The 21,067-nt window shown below is 36.6% G+C and overlaps 10 protein-coding genes and 9 long non-coding RNA genes across 19 annotated transcripts; 10 read left to right on the top strand and 9 right to left on the bottom strand.

The window, feature by feature from the left end:
• Positions 1–49: 49 nt before the first annotated feature.
• On the bottom strand, positions 50–866 carry SPOM_SPNCRNA.809. The gene has a single exon (NR_151187.1). It is a non-coding gene; the product is annotated as a non-coding RNA (long non-coding RNA).
• mrp5 (mitochondrial 37S ribosomal protein uS5m) lies at positions 603–2,134 on the top strand. The gene is made up of 2 exons (NM_001019131.3): positions 603–1,771; positions 1,899–2,134. The coding sequence occupies exons 1-2, from the start codon at positions 823–825 to the stop codon at positions 2,111–2,113; spliced, it is 1,164 nt and encodes a 387-aa protein (NP_593699.1). The 5' UTR covers positions 603–822; the 3' UTR covers positions 2,114–2,134.
• A 253-nt stretch (positions 2,135–2,387) lies between these two features.
• rpl901 (60S ribosomal protein L9) lies at positions 2,388–3,142 on the top strand. The gene has a single exon (NM_001019130.3). It carries the CDS (start codon positions 2,407–2,409, stop codon positions 2,977–2,979), a length of 573 nt encoding a protein of 190 aa, NP_593698.1. The 5' UTR covers positions 2,388–2,406; the 3' UTR covers positions 2,980–3,142.
• Positions 3,079–4,413, bottom strand: ifa38 (ketoreductase). The gene is made up of 3 exons (NM_001019129.3): positions 4,374–4,413; positions 4,183–4,313; positions 3,079–4,133 (listed from the first exon to the last, which is right to left on the bottom strand). The coding sequence occupies exons 1-3, from the start codon at positions 4,384–4,386 to the stop codon at positions 3,252–3,254; spliced, it is 1,026 nt and encodes a 341-aa protein (NP_593697.1). The 5' UTR covers positions 4,387–4,413; the 3' UTR covers positions 3,079–3,251.
• On the top strand, positions 3,196–4,286 carry SPOM_SPNCRNA.3022. Its single transcript, NR_192390.1, has one exon. It is a non-coding gene; the product is annotated as a non-coding RNA (long non-coding RNA).
• A 155-nt stretch (positions 4,414–4,568) lies between the features above and the next one.
• SPOM_SPNCRNA.3021 lies at positions 4,569–5,038 on the top strand. Its single transcript, NR_192389.1, has one exon. It is a non-coding gene; the product is annotated as a non-coding RNA (long non-coding RNA).
• On the bottom strand, positions 4,769–6,279 carry sym1 (PMP22 family protein 2). The gene is made up of 6 exons (NM_001019128.3): positions 6,174–6,279; positions 5,850–6,124; positions 5,734–5,756; positions 5,496–5,624; positions 5,377–5,448; positions 4,769–5,308 (listed from the first exon to the last, which is right to left on the bottom strand). The coding sequence occupies exons 1-6, from the start codon at positions 6,191–6,193 to the stop codon at positions 5,162–5,164; spliced, it is 666 nt and encodes a 221-aa protein (NP_593696.1). The 5' UTR covers positions 6,194–6,279; the 3' UTR covers positions 4,769–5,161.
• Positions 6,280–7,205: 926 nt separating this feature from the next.
• vps26 (retromer complex arrestin related endocytic adaptor ubunit Vps26) lies at positions 7,206–9,725 on the top strand. The gene is made up of 2 exons (NM_001019127.3): positions 7,206–7,525; positions 7,622–9,725. The coding sequence occupies exons 1-2, from the start codon at positions 7,382–7,384 to the stop codon at positions 8,372–8,374; spliced, it is 897 nt and encodes a 298-aa protein (NP_593695.1). The 5' UTR covers positions 7,206–7,381; the 3' UTR covers positions 8,375–9,725.
• idn1 (gluconokinase) lies at positions 8,507–9,746 on the bottom strand. Its single transcript, NM_001356057.2, has 2 exons — positions 9,642–9,746; positions 8,507–9,590 (listed from the first exon to the last, which is right to left on the bottom strand). The coding sequence occupies exon 2, from the start codon at positions 9,415–9,417 to the stop codon at positions 8,836–8,838; it is 582 nt and encodes a 193-aa protein (NP_001342815.1). The 5' UTR covers positions 9,418–9,590; positions 9,642–9,746; the 3' UTR covers positions 8,507–8,835.
• A 271-nt stretch (positions 9,747–10,017) lies between these two features.
• SPOM_SPNCRNA.3020 lies at positions 10,018–10,912 on the bottom strand. The gene has a single exon (NR_192388.1). It is a non-coding gene; the product is annotated as a non-coding RNA (long non-coding RNA).
• Positions 10,407–11,113, top strand: cmb1 (cytosine-mismatch-binding protein 1). Its single transcript, NM_001019125.3, has one exon. The coding sequence runs from the start codon at positions 10,439–10,441 to the stop codon at positions 11,036–11,038; it is 600 nt and encodes a 199-aa protein (NP_593693.2). The 5' UTR covers positions 10,407–10,438; the 3' UTR covers positions 11,039–11,113.
• Positions 11,100–12,695, bottom strand: arg3 (ornithine carbamoyltransferase Arg3). The gene has a single exon (NM_001019124.3). The coding sequence runs from the start codon at positions 12,602–12,604 to the stop codon at positions 11,621–11,623; it is 984 nt and encodes a 327-aa protein (NP_593692.1). The 5' UTR covers positions 12,605–12,695; the 3' UTR covers positions 11,100–11,620.
• Positions 11,525–13,674, top strand: SPOM_SPNCRNA.3019. The gene has a single exon (NR_192387.1). It is a non-coding gene; the product is annotated as a non-coding RNA (long non-coding RNA).
• On the bottom strand, positions 13,222–15,548 carry SPOM_SPNCRNA.3018. The gene has a single exon (NR_192386.1). It is a non-coding gene; the product is annotated as a non-coding RNA (long non-coding RNA).
• Positions 13,892–16,708, top strand: arg11 (N-acetyl-gamma-glutamyl-phosphate reductase/acetylglutamate kinase). The gene has a single exon (NM_001019123.3). The coding sequence runs from the start codon at positions 13,940–13,942 to the stop codon at positions 16,595–16,597; it is 2,658 nt and encodes an 885-aa protein (NP_593691.1). The 5' UTR covers positions 13,892–13,939; the 3' UTR covers positions 16,598–16,708.
• SPOM_SPNCRNA.3017 lies at positions 15,651–16,857 on the bottom strand. The gene has a single exon (NR_192385.1). It is a non-coding gene; the product is annotated as a non-coding RNA (long non-coding RNA).
• Positions 16,858–16,984: 127 nt separating this feature from the next.
• On the bottom strand, positions 16,985–20,989 carry SPOM_SPNCRNA.3016. The gene has a single exon (NR_192384.1). It is a non-coding gene; the product is annotated as a non-coding RNA (long non-coding RNA).
• rpc2 (DNA-directed RNA polymerase III complex subunit Rpc2) lies at positions 17,066–20,629 on the top strand. Its single transcript, NM_001019122.3, has one exon. It carries the CDS (start codon positions 17,094–17,096, stop codon positions 20,589–20,591), a length of 3,498 nt encoding a protein of 1,165 aa, NP_593690.1. The 5' UTR covers positions 17,066–17,093; the 3' UTR covers positions 20,592–20,629.
• SPOM_SPNCRNA.808 lies at positions 20,778–21,067 on the top strand. Its single transcript, NR_151186.1, has one exon. It is a non-coding gene; the product is annotated as a non-coding RNA (long non-coding RNA).

Here is a 21,067-nt window from a genome sequence, read left to right as displayed (position 1 = left end):
AAAAAATTTCTAGAATCTTAAGTACTAAAAAAATTTGCCGAAGAGTAATTTTGAGGATAATATGGAAGTGACTATTATTTTGCTTTATTTAAAAGATTCTTTTTTTTCTCTTTTGCCTATCATGTATCCTTTTAATCATATAGTTAGGTTGAAATCAGTGATCTTTTCAATTCATTTCTTCCATGTACAATTTCAGCCGCCGCTTGTTTACAAATATAATGAGCTATTTCAAATTGTTCATTGCATCGCTAACTACGTATATTTGCTTGTAGTTCGTGCACCGTATTCATATTTATGAAGTCGAATGTACTACATTAAATGGGTGCCTTAGAAGCGTTCTTTGTAAACGGAGGATGATGAAAGGAAATCAAGAGAGAGAACTCAGAAAAAAAGGAGTTGTTAACCAGACGATAAATCAGAATTACAAGACGAGCTGATCCTAGAAAGTGATGTGCGGTTTTATGTACTTTGTCCATACCACTACTAAATAGGAACAGTAGCGAATCGTACCGAAGCGCCCTAACTACAACCAATGCCAAAGTGGTAAGTAGTTTCACGGCTGAGACAGTTATAAATTTATTTGTGCGATTCAAAAAGCATTTAAACTCATCGATAGCATTTTTTTTTGACTGAGTATCTCTTAGGGTTTTCCTCCCGTCTTTATAGCGTTAGTGACACCCTTGGTTGCAAAGTGCAATAAATATATAGGTGGTTCGGCTTTTATAAAGCGATTCCAGGAAATATTCTTACTTTCACTGCTAAGGTTCACTAAAAATTCATGATCATAACTTAAAAAATAATTTTTTTATTGATTTAATTACGATGTTACGCTCATTTTCACATTTTCTACAAATTGGCTCGAGGCGGCAGCCAACTTATTTTCGGTGTTTCCATAAAACTACCGTACATCTTAACTCTTTTAAGAATGATCCCAAAAAGGAATTAAATTCCAATTTAAACGAAAAATCCGTAGAGGAATCATCCAAGAATGAAACCAAGGAACAATTTAACTCATCGTCTATACCAAGAGAGAGTGAATCTGAAGGTAAAACTGCGTCAAATACTTCCCCATTATCACCAAAAAAGGTAGAAAATCTCAGCAAGCTTTTTAACGACATTAATGAAGATGTTTCTATCGAAGAGTTAAAGTCTCGTTTCAAAGATCACCTTCCTTTCTATGAAAACTACATTCGTAATCATCCTCTAGCCATTGAAGCACTCCAAAAGTCTACAGCACCACGTCAAACTGGTTTGAAATTGAACTATGTATCAAAATTGGATAAATATGTCACTCCTTTAGATGGATATTCTCATTTAGGATCGGAGGAGTCTAACGGGGAAATTCCTGATAAGTGGGAGGATTTTAAAGATGACCTCACGTTTGAAATTTCTTCAAAGTTTTCCCCATTTGATTTTGGCGATGCTGGTAAGAGCACAAGTGACGCTGAGTTTCTCTCGGATATTAGTGGAATCCCAAAGTCAGATCTCAGAGCCTTAATGTTCGTTCCCCTTGTAAGAAGACGTGTTGTTAATCAAACCCGTAAGGGAAAAATTGCCAGTATGTACGTACTGACTGTTGTCGGTAATCGAAATGGTGTTGCTGGTTTTGGTGAGGGAAAAGCCGAAAGCTATTCATTAGCATACAAACAATCATGTGGACGTGCTGTTAAAAATATGGTTTACATACCTCGCTACGATAAAAGGACTGTATATGGCGTTATTCATAAAAAATTTCATGCTGTCCGGTTAACATTACGATCTCGTCCAGCCGGTATGTTGTTCATTTGTTCTATAAATAATCTTTTAAAAGCTTAGACAGTTCTGTTTTCTGTTTATCGATTAGTTTTATTCGACATGTTTACTTGTCCTGCAATGACAATTTTACTAACTAAATATAGGTTTTGGACTTCGATGCAACCCCATCCTTCATGAGATCTGTAGATGCGCAGGTATAAAGGATATTAGTGGTGAGATACTTGGTTCTAAGAATGGAATGAATACTGTAAAGGCGATGTTTGAGGCTTTACAAAGTCAACGTCTCCCTGAGGATATTGCCATGGAGCGCGGCCAAAAGTTTGTTGATGTACAACGCGAGTATTACAAACAAACATGATAAAGTGACTTTTATTTTTTGTATAGATAAATATTCAATGCAGTCAGTACTCTAATTCTTTACTTCTGGAAACCATTGTGCAGCTTTGTTGTGCAAGATATTCATCTACATCCAATTTGTATCATTATTTCTTTAAACATCGTACATCATTAAAGTCTGAATAAGCTCGTTAATTATAACGTACTACAAAACTCCTATCACTCAACCCTACCCTAGCTAAGAAGTACAGTCACAGGCCTTCGAAACGGAAATTATCTTAGACAAAATTAACGACACCACCAACACTTTGCAGGATGGGACGTGATATATACAAGGACGAGACTTTGACAATCCCCAAGGGTGTTACTGTTGACATTAAGGCACGTAATGTTACAGTTACCGGTCCTCGTGGTACTCTCAAGCAAAACTTGCGCCATGTTGATATTGAAATGAAGAAGCAAGGCAATACTATTAAGTTCATTGTCTGGCACGGATCTCGCAAACATAATGCTTGCATCCGTTCCGTCTATTCTATCATTAACAACATGATTATCGGTGTCACCCAAGGTTTCCGCTACAAAATGCGTCTTGTCTATGCACATTTCCCCATCAACATTAACTTGACTGAGAACGGAACTGTTGTTGAAATTCGTAACTTCTTGGGTGAGCGTATTACTCGTGTTATTAAGTGTTTGCCTGGTGTCACTGTCTCCATTTCCTCCGCTGTCAAGGATGAGATTATCCTTGAGGGTAACTCTTTGGAAAACGTTTCTCAATCCGCTGCCAACATTAAGCAAATTTGCAATGTCCGCAATAAGGATATTCGTAAATTTTTGGATGGTATCTACGTCTCCGAGCGTGGTAACATTGAGGAGCTTGAAGAGTAGATTATAATACAACATCACTAGCCGTTAAGTCTTGTTTGTCAAAAAGTCAACAATTGTATTATACATCGTCGTGCTAATAATACTAAAACAATAGCTATTGCTATAATTTTCAGTGTAACGCTGTTATGGTTTGGAAAAAATGTTGTGTAAATTGTAAGCGAGTAACGTCTGTAATTCGTATTTTTTATTACTAGTAGTAACATTTTGTTTTATACCATTTAAAAAAAATTCATTGATTCTATAATAAACGGTCGAAAGACAACTTATTCAAACTAGGCTTGATTTTGAGCTTGAAGGCGTGCTTCTTTTCGAAGTGCACGTTTACGAATGCTGAGGTGCATTGCAGCAACTTGAGAAACGACAAACCCCTTTGCACTGCCCAACAATTGTTCCAAAGACCAACTCATTACGGCATGGCTAGGATATGGTTGACTTATGTAAGGATTGGTTCCTCCACGCTGGAGACCAATGCTACTTAAAGCAGCGCGAACAAACTTTTTGGGTGTAGGGATTGTTAATGTAGGTCGACGAACTTTTGACATCGCTGATACAACAAGATAAGAATTGAAACACCAAACGTCGATACCCTGTTTCTTAACTTCCTCACCCAAAGAAGCAGACCAGTTAGACAAAAAGGCTTTAGATCCGGCATAAGTAGACAAATAAGGAGAAGGAAGTAAGCCAGCGAAGGAGCCCATAGTCAAAATAAGGCAACGGGGACCCTTTTCATTCTTCTGTCTCTCTCTGAGCATGATAGAAAGTACGGCCTTAGTGGTGTGAAGAGTACCAAAGCAGTTTATATGCATAATGTCATCCATTTCCTTCACTGTTGTTTCCGCAAAACTGGTAGGCATATAATGAGATTGGCCAACATTGTTGATAAGTACTGTAATTGGAGTTCCTACTAAATCTTGATGAAGCTTCTCAAAAGTTTCGGCGGTCGTTTTGGTGTAATCAATTGCAATAGTGCGAGTTTTGACCTTAGCAACAGTTTCGAGTTCTTTAGCTAATGCATCAAGCTTTTCTTGGGTTCTGCTTATAAGAACCACATTAAATCCAGACATGGCTAATTGAGTAGCATACTCTTTACCGATTCCATCAGTAGCACCTGTAACAACCGCCCAATAACCTTTCTTGGCTCCGTAAACAGACAGCTAAAGAAGTTAGAGCACTGTCTAAGGATTGATATAATAGTTTTCTTACCTTGACACCTTTGGCAAAGAACGTCTTATAAACGAAACTGGCAAAAGATGTAAATTTAAGGATTGTAAACACAATACCAATTACTGAAAATGCAGTTACTACTGCACCACAGCAAGATTTGTTTGCAAGAACTAAAAGTCTATTAGTATTCTAAATATTATACCCTAAAACACAAATATTAGTGTATATACCTTCTCCGTCCATATTGCAAGTGAAGTAATGTAATGTTCTACGTAAATTGCTAGCCTCTTAAGATAAAATGGCATCCGTCGACAAGTGTATACTGAAACTTTGCTATAATTCCTTATAGGATATTAATGATGATAAAGGAAGTTTGATACTTTTTGTTTCTTTTGATAAATTCAAGAGATTGTAGACACCTCAGTTGAGTAGCTGAAGAGGTATTTACTTCTAAAGATATTAGTACATACAGATTTTGTAATTTCATCTCTTTCGTATTTGTAACTTGTAGGGCTAACTCCCACCACCAGTGAATTACCATGAGAATAAAGTAACTAGGTGAAATTTGACACGGTGTTTATAAAGTAGTGATTTAAAAAATTGGAATTCGGTAATATTAAATATACTATTAACGAGATTATTTGGATAAAATCTGATCTATTGATATTAGCTCTCAGCGTCGATATGAAAAAACAATTTTTTTTCATTAAATACAATCTAACTATATGCAAGATATTTGCATAATTTGCAGCGAGTGAAACTAAATGAAATAATAGGAAGATCCATATATTAATCCAAGTTTATTAAATAACATAAGAGCATACCGATCGAAAACAAGCCTTAAGGGAGAATTAAGATAATTGGAATAAAATTTTGAACATATTAACAAACGAATAAACTTCAAATGAAGTCGTAAGCCCGACTGAGTAAAGGTAAAGAAAATTTGCAAAGTTGAATGTGAAATATAAATTTGCAAATACGATAGAAGAAAATAATAGCCGAATTGCTCCCTACCTTCTCATACGTCTGCATTCGGGGAACTATTTTTCAAACTTAAGTAAGCTGTCCAAACCATCGAAACAGCGTTGGCAAAAATCACCTGTAAGACCAAAGGGACGAAGGTAAAATTGAAAAGCTGTACGGCCGGCCAAAGTATATAATTAGCCTAAATATGTTAGCAAATGACTATAATAATTTAAGGCAGCTGGTGCAAATGTCAAAGAGATTCCTTACTTTTAATGTAGGCCAGTAATGTTTCCGGAAGTAGCTTTTCAACCTTTCATAAGACTTGCATTCGGTGATACCCTAAAAACTGTTAATTCTGATGCTTTATTTGTTGATAATAGTAGTACCATGAATAAAAAGAAAAACACTATGCCTAATGGAGCAAAGATAAATTGATCTAAAGCCACTCGCAAAACTATGGCAATAAAAGGATTCTCAGTTTGAATAACATTGGATAAGGCAACAAACCATCGGAACTAGATTCGCGTTAGCATAAAAAATTGGTGTACACATAATCAAACTTGGTATCAAAAGTCATTGTGAACTTTGATACTGAATTTAATCATTAAGAGTAGTTTTTCTTACTTGGATAGGAGTAAGGCATAGACCTGTTCAATTATGTTAGTATCTTGCATAGAAAGAGGGAGAAATAACAAGGTTCACTTTATAAGGTTTCAAAGTAATGCAAACCTTTAACGTACCATAGGCAGCATAACGAATTGTTCTATGGACATCTAACTTTGAAGTACTAGCTGGTAAGAGGATTGTATTCCCATATTTCTCGAGAGATACGTCTCTTTTATTGCGAAACTTTAGCAGTTTGTACGAGTCCAACGCCTGAGCTAACAAGTCAGAAAGAGCTGTTAAAGACGCGTTTAGTAATCCCAATGTGAGTAGAGGCTGCAATTCATATTTGTCGTTGAAGCGACTCACAAAGAAAAAGAAGAACAAAACACATATTAATAATCCGATTACTCTAATTATCGTAAGTATTTATTTAAATACACAGAAATAATCAAACATACATTGATTTCGCTATGAACATCGCGTACACCTTTAAAGGAAATAGAAGAAATACCACTAGTAAGTTATTGAGAGTGATATCAATATAGCGTTGAAGAGCTGCTTTGCAATGTTAAAACCGATGGTGACGATAGTTATAAGGCAAAGAAATCATTAAAATGAAAAGATTATAACAATAATTGTATATTTAATTAATTAATTTCGTTATTTCTTTATTCTTTTATTTCTTTGTTTAATTCTTTTATTGTTGTTTTATTTGATCAAATCGCTAAGCTGTAATAATCTGTGTCAAATATACTCAAATTATTCATTTTATCAAATTTTTTTTCTATCGAATGAGATTTGGTTTATCTTGTGGGATATTGTTTATTTCATAATTTCAACAATACCCTGAGAAATTCAACCTTTTAACTTTATGATTTTGTTTAATGATATATTTTTATGAAAATCACTTGCAGCGCTTTAAGCAATTTACTTACTCTTTCAAATCGATTAACTAAAAATAATGGATATTCGTTAGACTAAACGCATTCCATATAAATTGTTATACAACTAAATAAATTCTTTTTATTTTTTTTCTTCCTTTTAAATTCACTTGCTTTACATGTGAAACAGTAACTGAATTTAAGTGCGAATTTTTAATAACTTGAATTAAGTATTCTAAAACAAAAAAAAAAAAAATACCATACAGTTCATAAAAGTAAGATATCCGATTTTTGAATGTAATGAATAGATGGTCAAATGTGTATGCTCTTAATTCATAAAGTTCAAAAATAATTTAAAGCATCATTTGGCACAATAAGAGTCAGAGAAAGAGCTTATTAATTTACATATAAATTTCTTTAAAGAAACAACCGTGTTCTACTAAGACATAACTTTTTAAGTACAATAATAATTCACTTGTTTACGTCTATAAACTCAAGCTCGCTAAAACATTTCGTTAAAAAACTTAACACATATTACTCAAGTTGCGTTCCATTGCATTAAGCTACTAGCTCTTCACAGTATCACCCTACACCATGAATTTACAAATTGGGATATATTAGCCTCCAAAAATTAATTTGCTGCAATTATCAGTTCTTATTCAATTGCTAATTTATCATCCTTAGAGACAGAAAGAAATTACGAAATTGAACTTATTTTCCTTATTTCAATTGAAAATATCTAAAATTCCAAACTCATTTTTCAAACAACTTTCTAAATTTTCACAATGGATTACTTCTTTAAAAGTCCAATCGACGTTGATCTTCATTTGGACAATGAAGAAGAACGAACGTTCGTTGACTATGAGTTTGAACAGGGCCGAAAAGACAAGGCGCCAATTTACGAAAGTGATGAGACTGTGAAAGGAACAGTAAGTGCAAACGTGCACGTTCAGTGTATTTTGAAATAAATAATCTGTTGCAACAGCTTGGATTTTTATATGTTTGTACGACTAACGACGGTATAGGTGATGATTCGTTTAAAAGATGGCCGCAAGTTGGACCACGATGGTGTGAAAATTGAGTTTATTGGACAGATCGAAAATACTTACGACAAAGGAAATATTCATGAATTTACTAGAAGCGTACAGGAGTTAGCTTCTCCTGGGGAAATGAGGCATGCCCAAATGTTTGAATTTGAGTTCAAGCATGTTGATAAACCTTATGAATCCTATATTGGCAAAAACGTTAAACTCCGCTATATATGTCGCGTTACGGTTTCCAGAAAGATGAAAGATGTCATTCGTGAAAAAGATCTGTGGGTCTATCGATTTGAGAATGAACCAGAGACAAACAGCTTAATCAGAATGGATGTGGGCATTGATGAATGCCTACACATAGAATTTGAATACAGCAAAAACAAATATCATTTAAAAGATGTTATTATTGGGAAAATCTACTTTATCCTTGTACGCATCAAGGTTCAGCGGATGGAAGTCAGTATCATACGGCGTGAAACGATCGGGACATCACCAAACCAGTACAGTAACAGTGAAACGATTACCAGATTTCAAATTATGGATGGTAATCCTAATCGTGGGGAAACAATTCCTTTACGGATGTTTTTGAATGGCTACGCTTTAACACCAACATTTCGAGACGTTAATAAAAAATTTAGTGTGAGATATTATTTGAGTCTAATTTTGGTGGATGAGGATCAAAGGAGATATTTTAAACAATCTGAAATAACCTTATGGAGAAGAAGGGATGAGCATGAGTGATGAATAACATCCTCATTATTCGTTCATGATGTGAGTTTTAATGATAATACATTCTTTCTTTTATTTTTTTATTTCTGGTCGATATACGTACTATAAGAAGTTGGAGTTCTATAATTCTCAGAAAATAAGCATTAGAAAAGCATAGTAAGTTTAAAGAGAGCAAAAAGTTACGTTTAATAAACAGAGCTGATTTTTGGTTTGCCTATTTTTCAGTGATACATTGCAGCAGAAACGACAGAAAAGAAGGTAAATGCCTTGAATATTGCTAGTTAAAACAGAAAGCCGGGCTAACTATAAAGTAAAATAAAAAAATGAAGAAAAAGCCGACAACATTTCGTTTCAAGGAACTTTCTGAATTTTTTTTTAATAACAAAAGACTACAAAAACGTATCAAGTAGTAACAATAAACAAACAGAGACACGTGAGCTGAGCGTGCAAATATTTTAGAAGCAGAAGACTCATTAAGGTTGCTTGTTTTCATTAACCATTTTGTGGACGATATCAAGACATTCTTCTTCTGACTGTTCTTTTCCATTCTCAACGCTAATGGTAATAACATCCTTTTCATCAGCGGTAGGAGCCTCAAGGATTGCCAATTGACTTTCAACCATGTCAGCCTTCATGTAATGATTTTTGCGACTAGTCGTTCTTTTAATAAGTGTTTCTCTCGAAGCGGCTAAATAAATAAAGCGCAAAATTGCAGGACGATGCTCCAAAGAGCTACGAAGGATATCACGGTAACTACGCTTTAAGGCCGAGCAGGTTAACACAACTCCCTTTATCGATTCCTTGTCAAGTTCCATGGCACAAGCACCTCCGCAGTTATGCAACCAACCCCAACGATCGTTATCATTCAAAGGATGGCCTTGACTCATTTTTTCAATGTTTGCTTTGGGGTGTAGATCATCACCCTCAATATACTCAAAACCCAATTTCTCAGATACCGCCTTAGCCATCGTCGTTTTTCCTGAACCGGCAGGGCCGATGACTACAAATACATATTTGTATGGCTGATTAGTAGGATTAATGGGAGTAACAGTCATAGTTATCGAATTATTTGTGAGGATTTCAAAGTTTGGGTACAATCACAAAATCACACGTTGGTGGTAATCGAACGAGATGTTTTAAACAAGCTTTGTCAAAATGGCGCTAAAAGGCTCCTTTCTCGGACAAAGCGATGCAAATTTACTGGAAAACAGCCAACTTTTCAAAGGTACTATAGTTTGTGGTAAGCGGCAAGAAATACCGAAAAAATGCAGACACTTACGACTTGGTTAAACACAGCCAAGAAAAGTTAATACACACTAGATGTTATTAAAAACAAACAAATACCCGGGGGCTTCTCGTCCCTTTAATACAAATTTTGTAGCTGTAGAAAGGAACTTTAAATTAGGCCGACAGCCTTAAAACTAAGTTGGATTGACGTTTAGAAATCGGGGTATAGAGGGGCTCTAGAACTAATGAGATTGAAGCAACGTATACCCCATCTCTTCAGTAACCCAAGATGCCAATATGACAAAAGAAGAACCGGGGCATGTTATTTCGGTTTATTAAATTAAAATAACGTGCTGAAAGAATACACTGTAATGAATAGTGAATAGCAACGATTCCACTGAAACATTTTTATACTAAATACACAGCTACAATATAGTCTATGGTGAGTAATGAATATGAGAGTGCTGGGAGGTACGGTATATAAGGAAGGTTGGAAAAAGTATAGAAATGAGTGCTGTTTTGTTGCTCAAGAGATGAAGATGCGTTTGTTTCCTTTTCATTTTGGAGTACCTTTTTGATTCTGTGGACCAACGCTTTGTTATGTTGAATGTCGAAGTGTTTCACTTAGAAAAAGAAACTACCTTTGTGGTTACAAGAAACAAACAAACTGCTTTTAACGCCTTTATTCTATGCTATTAAAAATTGAGTAAACCGTCTTTTTACTACTCATTTGTCTGTTGTACAATATTACGTACCCGATATTTACTCAGTACTTGAATGCGTCTGTTTGACGCAATGCCTCCTTACCTAACTTACCAAGCACCATTATCTTTGATCATTTTTCACAAAATGGTATTTGCAATTAGAATACGCCAGTTTCACACTACTCTCGTTTCTGCCGAAAAGAATGGATTACAGAAGTTGATCCCCCCTAGGCTGAAAACCATTTGGAATCAAATGTTGGTTGAAACAAAAGGTGCTGGTAATGGTCCTGAGCGCTTTGAGATGATTCGTCAAAAATACAAAGCTTTGACTGCCGATGAGATCCAAAAGTATAAAAACAAACTCCAGGAGCAGTTCGATGCTGAGAAAAAGCGTTTTATGGAGACTCTACGATCCTTTACACCTACAGAAATCGATAGTGAAAATCGTCGTCGCTCGAAGGAGGCTCACAGCACGGGCAGTCGCTATTACAGACTTCGTCATCCAGATGTTCCTAAAAAACCTTCTTCTGCTTTTATCCTCTTTTACAAGGAGCTTCGAAACAATCCCAAGCTACGTCAAGAGTTAGGTATTCCAGAAGCCATTTCCACACTCGTTGAAGAGACCCAAAATGCATCAAAGGCGTGGAAGGAATTGGCGGAAGACAAGAAAAAGCCATTTATTGATAAAAGCAAAGCACTTAAAGAGCAATACGATAAGTTTATGAAAGAAGCCGGATTTCGATGATGCACACTCTACTTGCCCAGATCTTTTTTTTCTATAGATTTCTTGAATCAATGAGTTTACGTTTTATTTTACTAGCATACATGCTTGAAATATAATAAATTTCGATGCCTACACTAAGTTTTCTTTCTGTCGTAGATTCCGCATTGACGAAAGCTTTATTGTCCCAAAGCTTTTTCCTTATGAGTGTTGCGCTTATTTGTAGTTTCTATTAATTTTAAATTGTATTTTGCATATAATAGTGCTTAATACTATGATTGCTTGATACCTTGAAATATCTAGTTAAGAGGATAGCATTAAGCGGGTAATAATTTTACACAAAGCTTGTTGGACTAATGAGCCAAATTGATCCATCCCCTTTTTTAACGTATAAGTACGTCTTTAGAAGCCTGTGTCCTGCGCATAAAAAATCTGAAAAGTAATTGTCAATTAAAAAATTTTCTCAAAAGTCAATTTTCTTTTTGTGAAACAAAGTACATAAAATTTCAAAAATGAATATCACAATTTGCACGCCCAATAAAAAAAATTATAAAGTTGGCATTGTTTGCACATTCCCCAGATAAAAATGAAATTAAGGATTTCAGTTTAGGCTGAGGCAGGAGGAAGAATTTCACCACGGTTGACAAGCAAAGCCTCCAAGACAGCAACAGTGGTCCATTTGCGGTTCTCTGCTTCTTGGAAAACTAAACTGTTCTCTCCATAAAATACCTCGTCAGACACTTCCTCGGGATGACGGGGTAAACAATGCATGAATTTGCAGCTAGGTTTGGCAAGCTTCATGATCTCTCCGGTGACTTGGAATCCTGTAAATTGTTTAAGACGTTGTTCCTTCTCAGCTTCTTGACCCATAGAAATCCAAGTGTCGGTAACGACGATATCAGCATTTTTAACAGCAACCTTGGGGTCGTTAACAATTTCAAAAGTAGAACCGTTTTCGTTCGCAGCTTCGTTAACGATTGATAAAATATCGTCGCGAACGTTGACGTCCTTGGGCTTAGCAACGCTAGTATGAATACCAACCTTGGCATTTGCAATCATCAAATCATGTAAAACGTTATTGGCATCACCTACCCATGCAACTTTTAAACCGTCAAAGCTTTTGAAAGTTTCCTTAATAGTGAGTAAATCTGCTAACGCCTGGAGAGGATGAAACGTGTCACAAAGACCATTAATAACAGGACAAGAGGCATGTTTAGCGAGCGTAGCAACATCTGAATATTTGTTTACGCGAGCAACAATACCAGAAACCATACTTGATATAACTTTTGAAGTATCGTATAAAGACTCATTCACTCCTAATTGGATATCATCTTTACCTAAAAACATGGCATTGCCGCCAAGGCAACTGACAGCACTTTCGACTGATACACGAGTACGAGTGCTACGCTTACTGAAGATCATGGCGACATTCTGAGACGACAAACCACTCATTTGAACAGAACGGCGATTCTGAAAATTCTGCTTATAAGCTTGTTTAATTTCAGAAGACCGATCGATCAACTTTACAATCTCTCCGCGACTAAGATCACGAATGGATAGTAAATGACGAGGAAATTTTTTGAAAGACATTTTCAATTGCAAACTGAATAATTCTTCTCGACTAAATATATCAAAAATACGGTTTTTGTAGTCGACTACAAGGAACCCACAAGTTACTGGTAATTTCTTAGATATTCAGGGTGAGATTGCATATAGCCGATATCTAGTTCTCTCTCAGACTGCGAGATTGGCGCCGTAATATATCGTATGCGGATTTTCGACGAGATGGAAAATTTTTACATTATCGTACACTAGAGTTCAGTTGCAAACAAGCTAGTACGTTGATGAAATATGATAAAACAAGTCAAAAATTAAAAACTACTCATAAACATTCTATTTCCTTTCTTTTTCTTATGTTATTCATGGTAATATTGATACAGAACGTCAGAATACTTATCAGCAATAGCTTTTAAATACCAAAATCGTTAATTGATTAGCAGTAAAAGAATATTCATGGGTTTAGCATTTAATTATAGAACTAATGAAAAGGGATGAATTTTTTTCGACCTTGTAATATTTTTTTTATTTACCACCCATTCTTTAAAGAACCAATACATTGTAAATAAAATGTATCTAAAAAACGTGTAGTTATTTTTTTTGTTTATTCAATTATCTCTTGACACTATATTCAAGCGAGCTGAAATAAAACCAATTGTGTTACTATATTGATAACTCAGCATGCTTGTGAAATCAACAACTACCATGAAATGAACAATGAGTTCACAGATTCGCTATATTACAAGCTTACACTTACAGTATTGCATAAAGCGAAACAAGTTTTAACGAAAGAGAAGGGCTTCTTGCCAAATTTTTTTTTTTTTTTTTTTTTTTTTTTTTTTTAACGAGATTATCTTAGATAATAAATTTTATGATAAGTGCTTTTGTCTCATCAGGGTCATTGGGACTATTCAACGCGAAATCAAATAGAAAACAAAATATTGTTTCAAAAGAATGCTTTCATGTATAAATCAAGATATTGAACTGGCTTGCATAGAAATAATGAATATTGTACTGTGTCAGTTAGGACTAGTATTAAATAATGTATATACAAATAGATTCATTGTCGGCAAATGAGTTGCTTTTACAGTGTCATTTATATAGCTTTAATTCATTAAATGTCCATGTCTCACGTTTGCAGCACTTTCATGTAAACTGTTGGTTTCCGATGTAATTTTCAGCCAACAAGTAACATTATCGATCTCATCTTTTTGAGTGATTATCTCCAGAGCAAATCCCTAGATACAGCAATCAAATTTTAACGAATTATAGCTACGTTTACGAAGCAAATGATTTTCCAATTTTGAAACCAACCAAACTGCCTTCTACCAACTACAGTAAATCATAGAATATCACTAGAATTTGGCAATGCTTATTGAATTGCAACAAATTGTCAAGTCCGGTCTTGTACGGAATGGAGCGAAACACTGTACGAAAAGGAGCTTACTATGTTCCAATGCATCAGTCATTGCAAGCAAACGTTTTCAAGGCAGTTTTGCCCCGGGTCAACAACAACCGTTAAACCCACTCGCGAAACCAATTGAACAAGATCGTGATGCCATCATTAGAATTCTTTCCTCCATCGGAAGCCGTCGTGAAGTTGAGCAATACCTACGATACTTTACTTCCTTCGAAGCTCAACGTTTCGCTATTATCAAGGTTGGTGGTGCCATTATCACCGACGAATTAGACACATTGGCACAAAGTCTTGCCTTTTTGAATCATGTGGGTCTTTATCCCATCGTTGTGCATGGCGCTGGTCCCCAATTAAACAAAATTCTTGCCAGCAGAAATGTTGAACCCGAGTATAGCGATGGTATTCGAATCACCGATGCCGAGACTCTTTCTGTAGCTCGTAAAGTTTTCTTAGAGGAAAATGCGAAACTTGTAGATGCTTTGGAAAAGTTGGGAACTCGTGCTCGTCCCATTACAGGTGGTGTATTTCAGGCAGAGTATCTCGACAAAGAAAAATACAAGTATGTTGGCAAGATTGTCAAGGTAAACAAAGCTCCTATTGAACACAGTATTCGTGCTGGAACCCTCCCTATTCTTACGTCTATGGCCGAAACTGCTTCTGGTCAATTGTTGAATGTCAACGCCGACATTACTGCTGGTGAGCTTGCTCGCGTATTGAAGCCTCTAAAGGTGGTCTATCTCAATGAAAAAGGTGGACTTATCAACGGTGAAACAAAGAAAAAAATTAGCAGCATCTATTTGGATAGGGAGTACGATGGCCTCATGAAGCAACCATGGGTCAAGTATGGTACGAAGCTCAAAATCAAAGAAATCAAAGAGTTACTTGATACTCTTCCCCGTACATCTTCCGTAGCCATTATTAGTACGAAGGATTTGCAAAAAGAGCTTTTTACGGAATCTGGCGCTGGTACTTTGATTAGTCGCGGTTTTGTCATCAACAAACATGACTCGTTGGATAGCATTCCAGACGCTGCTCTAGAAAATTTGATCATTCAAAAAAATTCTTTAGCCGCACCTAGTGAAAGCTTGAAACAGTTCAAGGATACTCTGAAAGACAGAAAACTTCGTATTTATAGTGACTCTTTCAATGAATCTGTTGCTATTGTCGACACCACCGACTCATCCTTGCCAGTACTCTTAGCTTTTGGTGCCGCCGACAATAATTGGTTAAACAATGTTGTTGATAGCATATTAACAACATTAAAAGCAGACTTCCCTTCTTTGCTATGGCGTCTTCAACCTTCAGCCAAGAATCTGGAATGGTTCTTCTCTAAAAGCGAAGGTACTTTGTTTGCTAATAATTTTTACTACTTTTGGTACGGTGTAAAAGATTTGAATAAAATCTCCAAGTTCATTCAGTCTGACAAGCCATTTGCCGATGCTATCATTCAGACCCAATCCACTAAACCCCCTACTGCTTCATCTACCACCAACAACCCTTCCTCTTCACAGATCAATCAAAAACGAAGTTACTCAACTAGTTCTTTATTTTCAAAAAACAAAAAAATGAATCGTTCTTTGTTTTTAAAGGGTGGAAAACGATTTTTTTCTGCTGAGGCTCAGAAGACCCAAAAACCTTTGAAGGCGGTCTCATCGAAGCCAGCAAAAGTCGTTCTCCTTGGAGCCCGTGGTTATACCGGAAAGAACTTGATTGGATTGATTAACACTCATCCTTATCTCGAATTATCTCATGTTTCTTCTCGTGAGTTGGAAGGCACCAAACTTCCTGGCTACACTAAGAAAGAAATTCAGTATGTCAACTTGTCCACAGATGATGTTAAAAAATTAGAGGAAGAGGGAGCGGTTGATGCTTGGGTCATGGCCCTACCCAACGGTGTATGCAAACCTTATGTCGATGCTTTAACGTCTGCAAATGGTAAAAGTGTCATTGTTGATTTAAGTGCGGACTACCGTTTTGAGCCCTCGTGGCAGTACGGTCTTCCTGAACTAAATGACCGTGAAGCTTTGCGTAACTCGAAACGTATTTCCAATCCTGGTTGTTACGCTACTGGATCGCAAGTCGGTTTAACTCCCATACTCTCTTTGATTGACGGCCAGCCCTCTATTTTTGGTGTATCTGGTTATTCTGGGGCTGGCACTAAGCCCTCTCCGAAGAATGACTTGAATGTATTGACAAACAATTTGATACCTTACTCATTAACTGATCACATCCATGAACGTGAAATTTCTTATCGTTTAAAGCAACCTGTCGCCTTTATTCCTCACGTTGCTCAATGGTTCCAAGGAATTACTTTAACTATTAATGTTCCGTTAAAGAAAAGTATAACTTCCCGTGAGCTTCGTAACTTATACCAAGACCGTTATAATGGTGAGCCTTTAATTCATGTTCAAGGAGATGTACCTTTGGTCAAGGACAACGCACACAAGCATCATGTTTCAGTTGGTGGTTTTGGTGTGCACTCTTCTGGAAAGCGTGCAGTCATTGTAGTTACTATCGACAATTTACTTAAAGGTGCTGCTACTCAAGCTCTCCAGAATCTCAATCTGTCCTGTGGTTACGATGAATATGCCGGTATCCATTTGGATTGATTATATTTTTTGTAGCCCATTCTTTTGTTATTTTTATTCTTTCTGTGTACCATTTGGATATTTTTTTGTTACAAATATTTTGAACTAAATGCATTAATCCTTGCTATTAAATAGCCAGCAGTAAGTCGCGTACGAGTACCATCTTAAGTTTCCACACATTTTAATTTAGTTCTTGTTCAGTTATACAAAATTCCTCTGTCTGTGCGTCGCAGACTCTTCAAAACTTATATAAACAGATTTGAAGTTGCTTTCTATGGTATAGATTTTCATCAACGAAATAATTTTTGTACGTAGAATAAAGTGGTAAATAGTTAAGCTTCAATAATCTTAATTGCGTATAAGTTTTATTTCTTTATTTAAAATTATATATGTTACTTAAAAAATAAGCCCAAAGTAATAAGAAATCTCTATCCTTGCATTACTAACGCTTCCTCCATAAGTATATTTTTGGGGAGGAATTTTGCTACCGTCCGCCATTATCAACTAAGTGAGTTCGATGGGGGTAAATACTGCCGGAGACCCTCAAAAAAGCCAACCCAAAATAAATAAAGGTGGAATTGGGAAGGATGAGAGTTTTGGAGCCCTCTTTAAACCTGTTTATAAGGGCAAAAAGCTTGCAGACCCTGTTCCCACCATTGAAGACAAATGGCAGCTTTTACCTGCATTTTTAAAGGTAAAAGGACTTGTTAAACAGCATTTAGACTCGTATAACTATTTTGTTGATGTTGATTTAAAAAAAATTGTACAAGCAAATGAAAAAGTCACTTCAGACGTTGAACCTTGGTTCTACTTAAAGTACTTGGATATTCGAGTAGGAGCGCCTGTTCGAACTGATGCTGATGCTATTCAAGCCTCAATTTCACCTCATGAATGCCGTTTACGTGATTTGACTTATGGTGCGAATATTTACGTTGATATTGAATATACGAGGGGCAAACAAGTTGTAAGAAGAAGAAATGTTCCTATTGGAAGGATGCCTGTAATGTTGCGAAGTAATAAATGTGTTTTATCTGGGAAAAATGAAATGGAGATGGCCGCTTTAAACGAATGCCCTTTGGATCCTGGTGGTTATTTCATTGTAAAAGGTACTGAAAAAGTTATTTTAGTGCAAGAACAATTATCCAAGAATCGTATAATTGTCGAAGCAGAACCAAAGAAAGGACTTTGGCAAGCTTCTGTTACTTCCTCGACCCATGAGCGAAAGTCAAAAACCTATGTAATAACCAAAAATGGAAAGCTTTACCTGAAACACAACAGTGTAGCAGATGATATTCCTATAGTGGTTGTTTTAAAAGCAATGGGACTTCAATCGGATCAAGAAATTTTTGAGCTTGTTGCCGGTGCAGAAGCATCTTATCAAGATTTGTTTGCACCAAGCATCGAAGAATGTGCAAAGTTAAATATATATACTGCACAGCAAGCATTAGAATATATCGGTGCGCGTGTTAAGGTAAATAGACGAGCCGGTGCTAATCGTTTGCCCCCTCACGAAGAAGCTCTTGAAGTTTTGGCCGCCGTTGTGTTAGCTCACATCAATGTTTTTAATTTAGAGTTCCGTCCTAAGGCGGTTTACATTGGAATAATGGCCCGTCGAGTTCTCATGGCCATGGTAGATCCTTTACAAGTCGATGATCGTGACTATGTTGGTAACAAACGTCTAGAGTTGGCTGGCCAGTTGTTGGCATTATTGTTTGAGGATCTTTTTAAGAAGTTTAATTCAGACCTTAAGCTGAACATAGATAAAGTTTTAAAGAAACCACATCGTACACAAGAATTTGACGCTTACAACCAGCTAACCGTCCATAGTGATCACATCACTCAAGGTATGGTTCGTGCTTTGTCTACTGGCAATTGGTCATTAAAGCGTTTCAAGATGGAAAGAGCTGGTGTCACTCACGTTTTATCTCGATTAAGCTATATTAGTGCCCTTGGTATGATGACTCGAATTACCAGTCAGTTTGAAAAAACAAGAAAAGTCTCAGGACCTCGTTCTCTTCAAGCTTCCCAGTTTGGTATGCTTTGTACTTCAGATACACCTGAGGGTGAAGCTTGTGGTTTAGTGAAGAATTTAGCGTTGATGACCCATATTACAACCGACGAAGAAGAGGAGCCAATTATTAAGTTGGCGTATGCGTTTGGTATTGAAGATATACATGTCATCAGCGGACGTGAATTACACAGCCATGGTACCTACTTGGTTTATTTAAATGGTGCTATTTTAGGTATTAGCAGATATCCTTCTCTGTTTGTTGCTTCATTCCGAAAGCTTCGTCGTTCAGGAAAAATATCACCTTTTATTGGTATTTTCATTAACACGCATCAACGAGCTGTTTTCATATCAACAGATGGTGGAAGAATTTGTAGACCATTGATTATAGTTCAGAATGGATTACCCAAGGTCGAATCAAAACACATTAGACTGCTTAAAGAAGGAAAATGGGGGTTCGAAGATTTTTTGAAACAAGGATTGGTCGAATATGTCGATGTTAACGAAGAAAATGATAGTTTAATTTCTGTTTATGAAAGAGACATCACTCCTGACACCACTCATCTTGAAATTGAGCCATTTACCATTCTAGGTGCTGTCGCTGGCTTAATCCCCTATCCCCATCACAATCAATCTCCCCGTAATACCTATCAATGTGCAATGGGTAAACAAGCTATCGGAGCGATTGCTTACAATCAATTGCAGCGTATTGATACATTATTATACTTAATGGTTTATCCCCAGCAACCGATGGTCAAAACAAAGACCATCGAGTTAATTGGATATGATAAATTACCAGCTGGGCAAAACGCAACTGTCGCGATCATGAGTTATTCGGGTTATGACATTGAAGATGCACTGGTTTTGAACAAATCCTCAATTGACAGGGGCTTTGGCCGCTGTCAAGTTTTCCACAAGCATTCAGTCATAGTCCGAAAGTATCCCAACGGTACCCATGATCGTATTGGTGATCCACAACGAGATCCTGAAACTGGCGAGGTAGTTTGGAAACACGGTGTTGTTGAAGACGATGGTTTAGCTGGTGTTGGTTGTCGTGTACAACCCGGTCAAATCTATGTCAACAAACAAACTCCCACTAATGCCCTCGACAATTCAATTACTTTGGGTCATACTCAAACTGTTGAATCAGGATACAAAGCAACTCCAATGACATACAAGGCCCCTGAACCAGGCTACATTGACAAGGTCATGCTTACTACAACTGATTCTGATCAAACATTAATCAAAGTCTTGATGCGACAAACTCGTCGCCCCGAACTTGGCGATAAGTTTTCCTCACGCCACGGACAGAAGGGTGTTTGCGGTGTAATTGTACAACAAGAAGATATGCCGTTTAATGATCAAGGTATTTGTCCAGATATCATCATGAATCCTCATGGTTTCCCATCTCGAATGACCGTTGGGAAAATGATTGAACTTTTATCTGGAAAAGTTGGTGTTCTAAGGGGAACATTGGAGTATGGAACATGTTTTGGTGGAACCAAAGTGGAAGATGCTAGTCGAATATTGGTCGAGCATGGTTACAACTATTCTGGAAAAGATATGTTGACTTCGGGAATTACAGGTGAAACATTAGAGGCTTACATTTTTATGGGCCCAATTTATTATCAAAAATTAAAACATATGGTTATGGATAAAATGCATGCAAGAGCGCGTGGCCCGCGGGCGGTGCTAACGCGACAACCCACGGAGGGACGTTCTCGAGACGGCGGTCTACGTTTGGGTGAAATGGAGCGTGATTGTTTGATTGCTTATGGTGCCTCCCAGTTACTTTTGGAAAGACTCATGATTTCCTCAGATGCTTGTGATGTGGATGTTTGTGGCCAATGTGGTCTTTTGGGTTACAAAGGTTGGTGTAATAGTTGCCAGAGTACTCGAGAGGTTGTCAAAATGACCATACCATATGCAGCTAAGTTATTATTTCAAGAGTTGCTAAGTATGAATATCGTACCGAGATTAGCTCTGGAAGACGAATTTAAGTATTGAGGTTAATATAAAAAAATAAATTTTATTCAACGTTTAAATTTGAGTTTGCATCTACGATAGCTAAAGTAAACAAAAAAGATAAATCAAGTGTAATATGTGGAGAGTTTGTAGACATATGATGTGACTGCTCAATAGTGCTGAATATAAATGATGTGCCATATGCTTTATTATTCTTTACACAACTAAAATCAAATGATGAACGAGTTTTTAAATTGAGTTTGAGCGCCCTAATCAAGTGCTCTAACTCGCTCCATGGAGTCTTTGGATTTTATGGATGTGGGGCATTGAGAAGACGACCTCGCTCTTTCACCACCTTTTTGGGGTCGAATGTTGTTCTGAGATTTTGTTTCGTTGTGTAAATAGTAACAGTAGCTATTTAAGTTTAAATAATCGAGTTTTTCAATTTATATTTTTGTTTTTATAATGTGAATAATACTTTATGCGGCATCAATTTTTTAAATTGCATGCTTTGAAGT

This window comes from Schizosaccharomyces pombe (genome assembly GCF_000002945.2).
Source record: "Schizosaccharomyces pombe strain 972h- genome assembly, chromosome: I".
Classification (NCBI taxonomy): domain Eukaryota; kingdom Fungi; phylum Ascomycota; class Schizosaccharomycetes; order Schizosaccharomycetales; family Schizosaccharomycetaceae; genus Schizosaccharomyces; species Schizosaccharomyces pombe.
This window is presented reverse-complemented; position numbering and strand designations above follow the sequence as displayed.

Bases quoted from the DNA above. Each gene is read 5' to 3' on its own strand.
- idn1 (NM_001356057.2), bottom strand. From the start codon at position 9,417: ATGACTGTTACTCCCATTAATCCTACTAATCAGCCATACAAATATGTA.
- arg11 (NM_001019123.3), top strand. From the start codon at position 13,940: ATGCTTATTGAATTGCAACAAATTGTCAAGTCCGGTCTTGTACGGAAT.
- sym1 (NM_001019128.3), bottom strand. From the start codon at position 6,193: ATGTTCATAGCGAAATCAAT. The intron at 5,449-5,495 runs GTACTACTATTA...AACAGTTTTTAG, and splicing joins TGTTTTTCTTTTTATTCATG to GGTATCACCGAATGCAAGTC. The intron at 5,309-5,376 runs GTAAGGAATCTC...TAACATATTTAG, and splicing joins ATTACTGGCCTACATTAAAA to GCTAATTATATACTTTGGCC.
- arg3 (NM_001019124.3), bottom strand. From the start codon at position 12,604: ATGTCTTTCAAAAAATTTCCTCGTCATTTACTATCCATTCGTGATCTT.
- rpl901 (NM_001019130.3), top strand. From the start codon at position 2,407: ATGGGACGTGATATATACAAGGACGAGACTTTGACAATCCCCAAGGGT.
- rpc2 (NM_001019122.3), top strand. From the start codon at position 17,094: ATGGGGGTAAATACTGCCGGAGACCCTCAAAAAAGCCAACCCAAAATA.
- mrp5 (NM_001019131.3), top strand. From the start codon at position 823: ATGTTACGCTCATTTTCACATTTTCTACAAATTGGCTCGAGGCGGCAG. The intron at 1,772-1,898 runs GTATGTTGTTCA...AACTAAATATAG, and splicing joins ATTACGATCTCGTCCAGCCG to GTTTTGGACTTCGATGCAAC.
- vps26 (NM_001019127.3), top strand. From the start codon at position 7,382: ATGGATTACTTCTTTAAAAGTCCAATCGACGTTGATCTTCATTTGGAC. The intron at 7,526-7,621 runs GTAAGTGCAAAC...ACGACGGTATAG, and splicing joins ATGAGACTGTGAAAGGAACA to GTGATGATTCGTTTAAAAGA.
- cmb1 (NM_001019125.3), top strand. From the start codon at position 10,439: ATGGTATTTGCAATTAGAATACGCCAGTTTCACACTACTCTCGTTTCT.
- ifa38 (NM_001019129.3), bottom strand. The intron at 4,134-4,182 runs GTAAGAAAACTA...TAACTTCTTTAG, and splicing joins TCTTTGCCAAAGGTGTCAAG to CTGTCTGTTTACGGAGCCAA.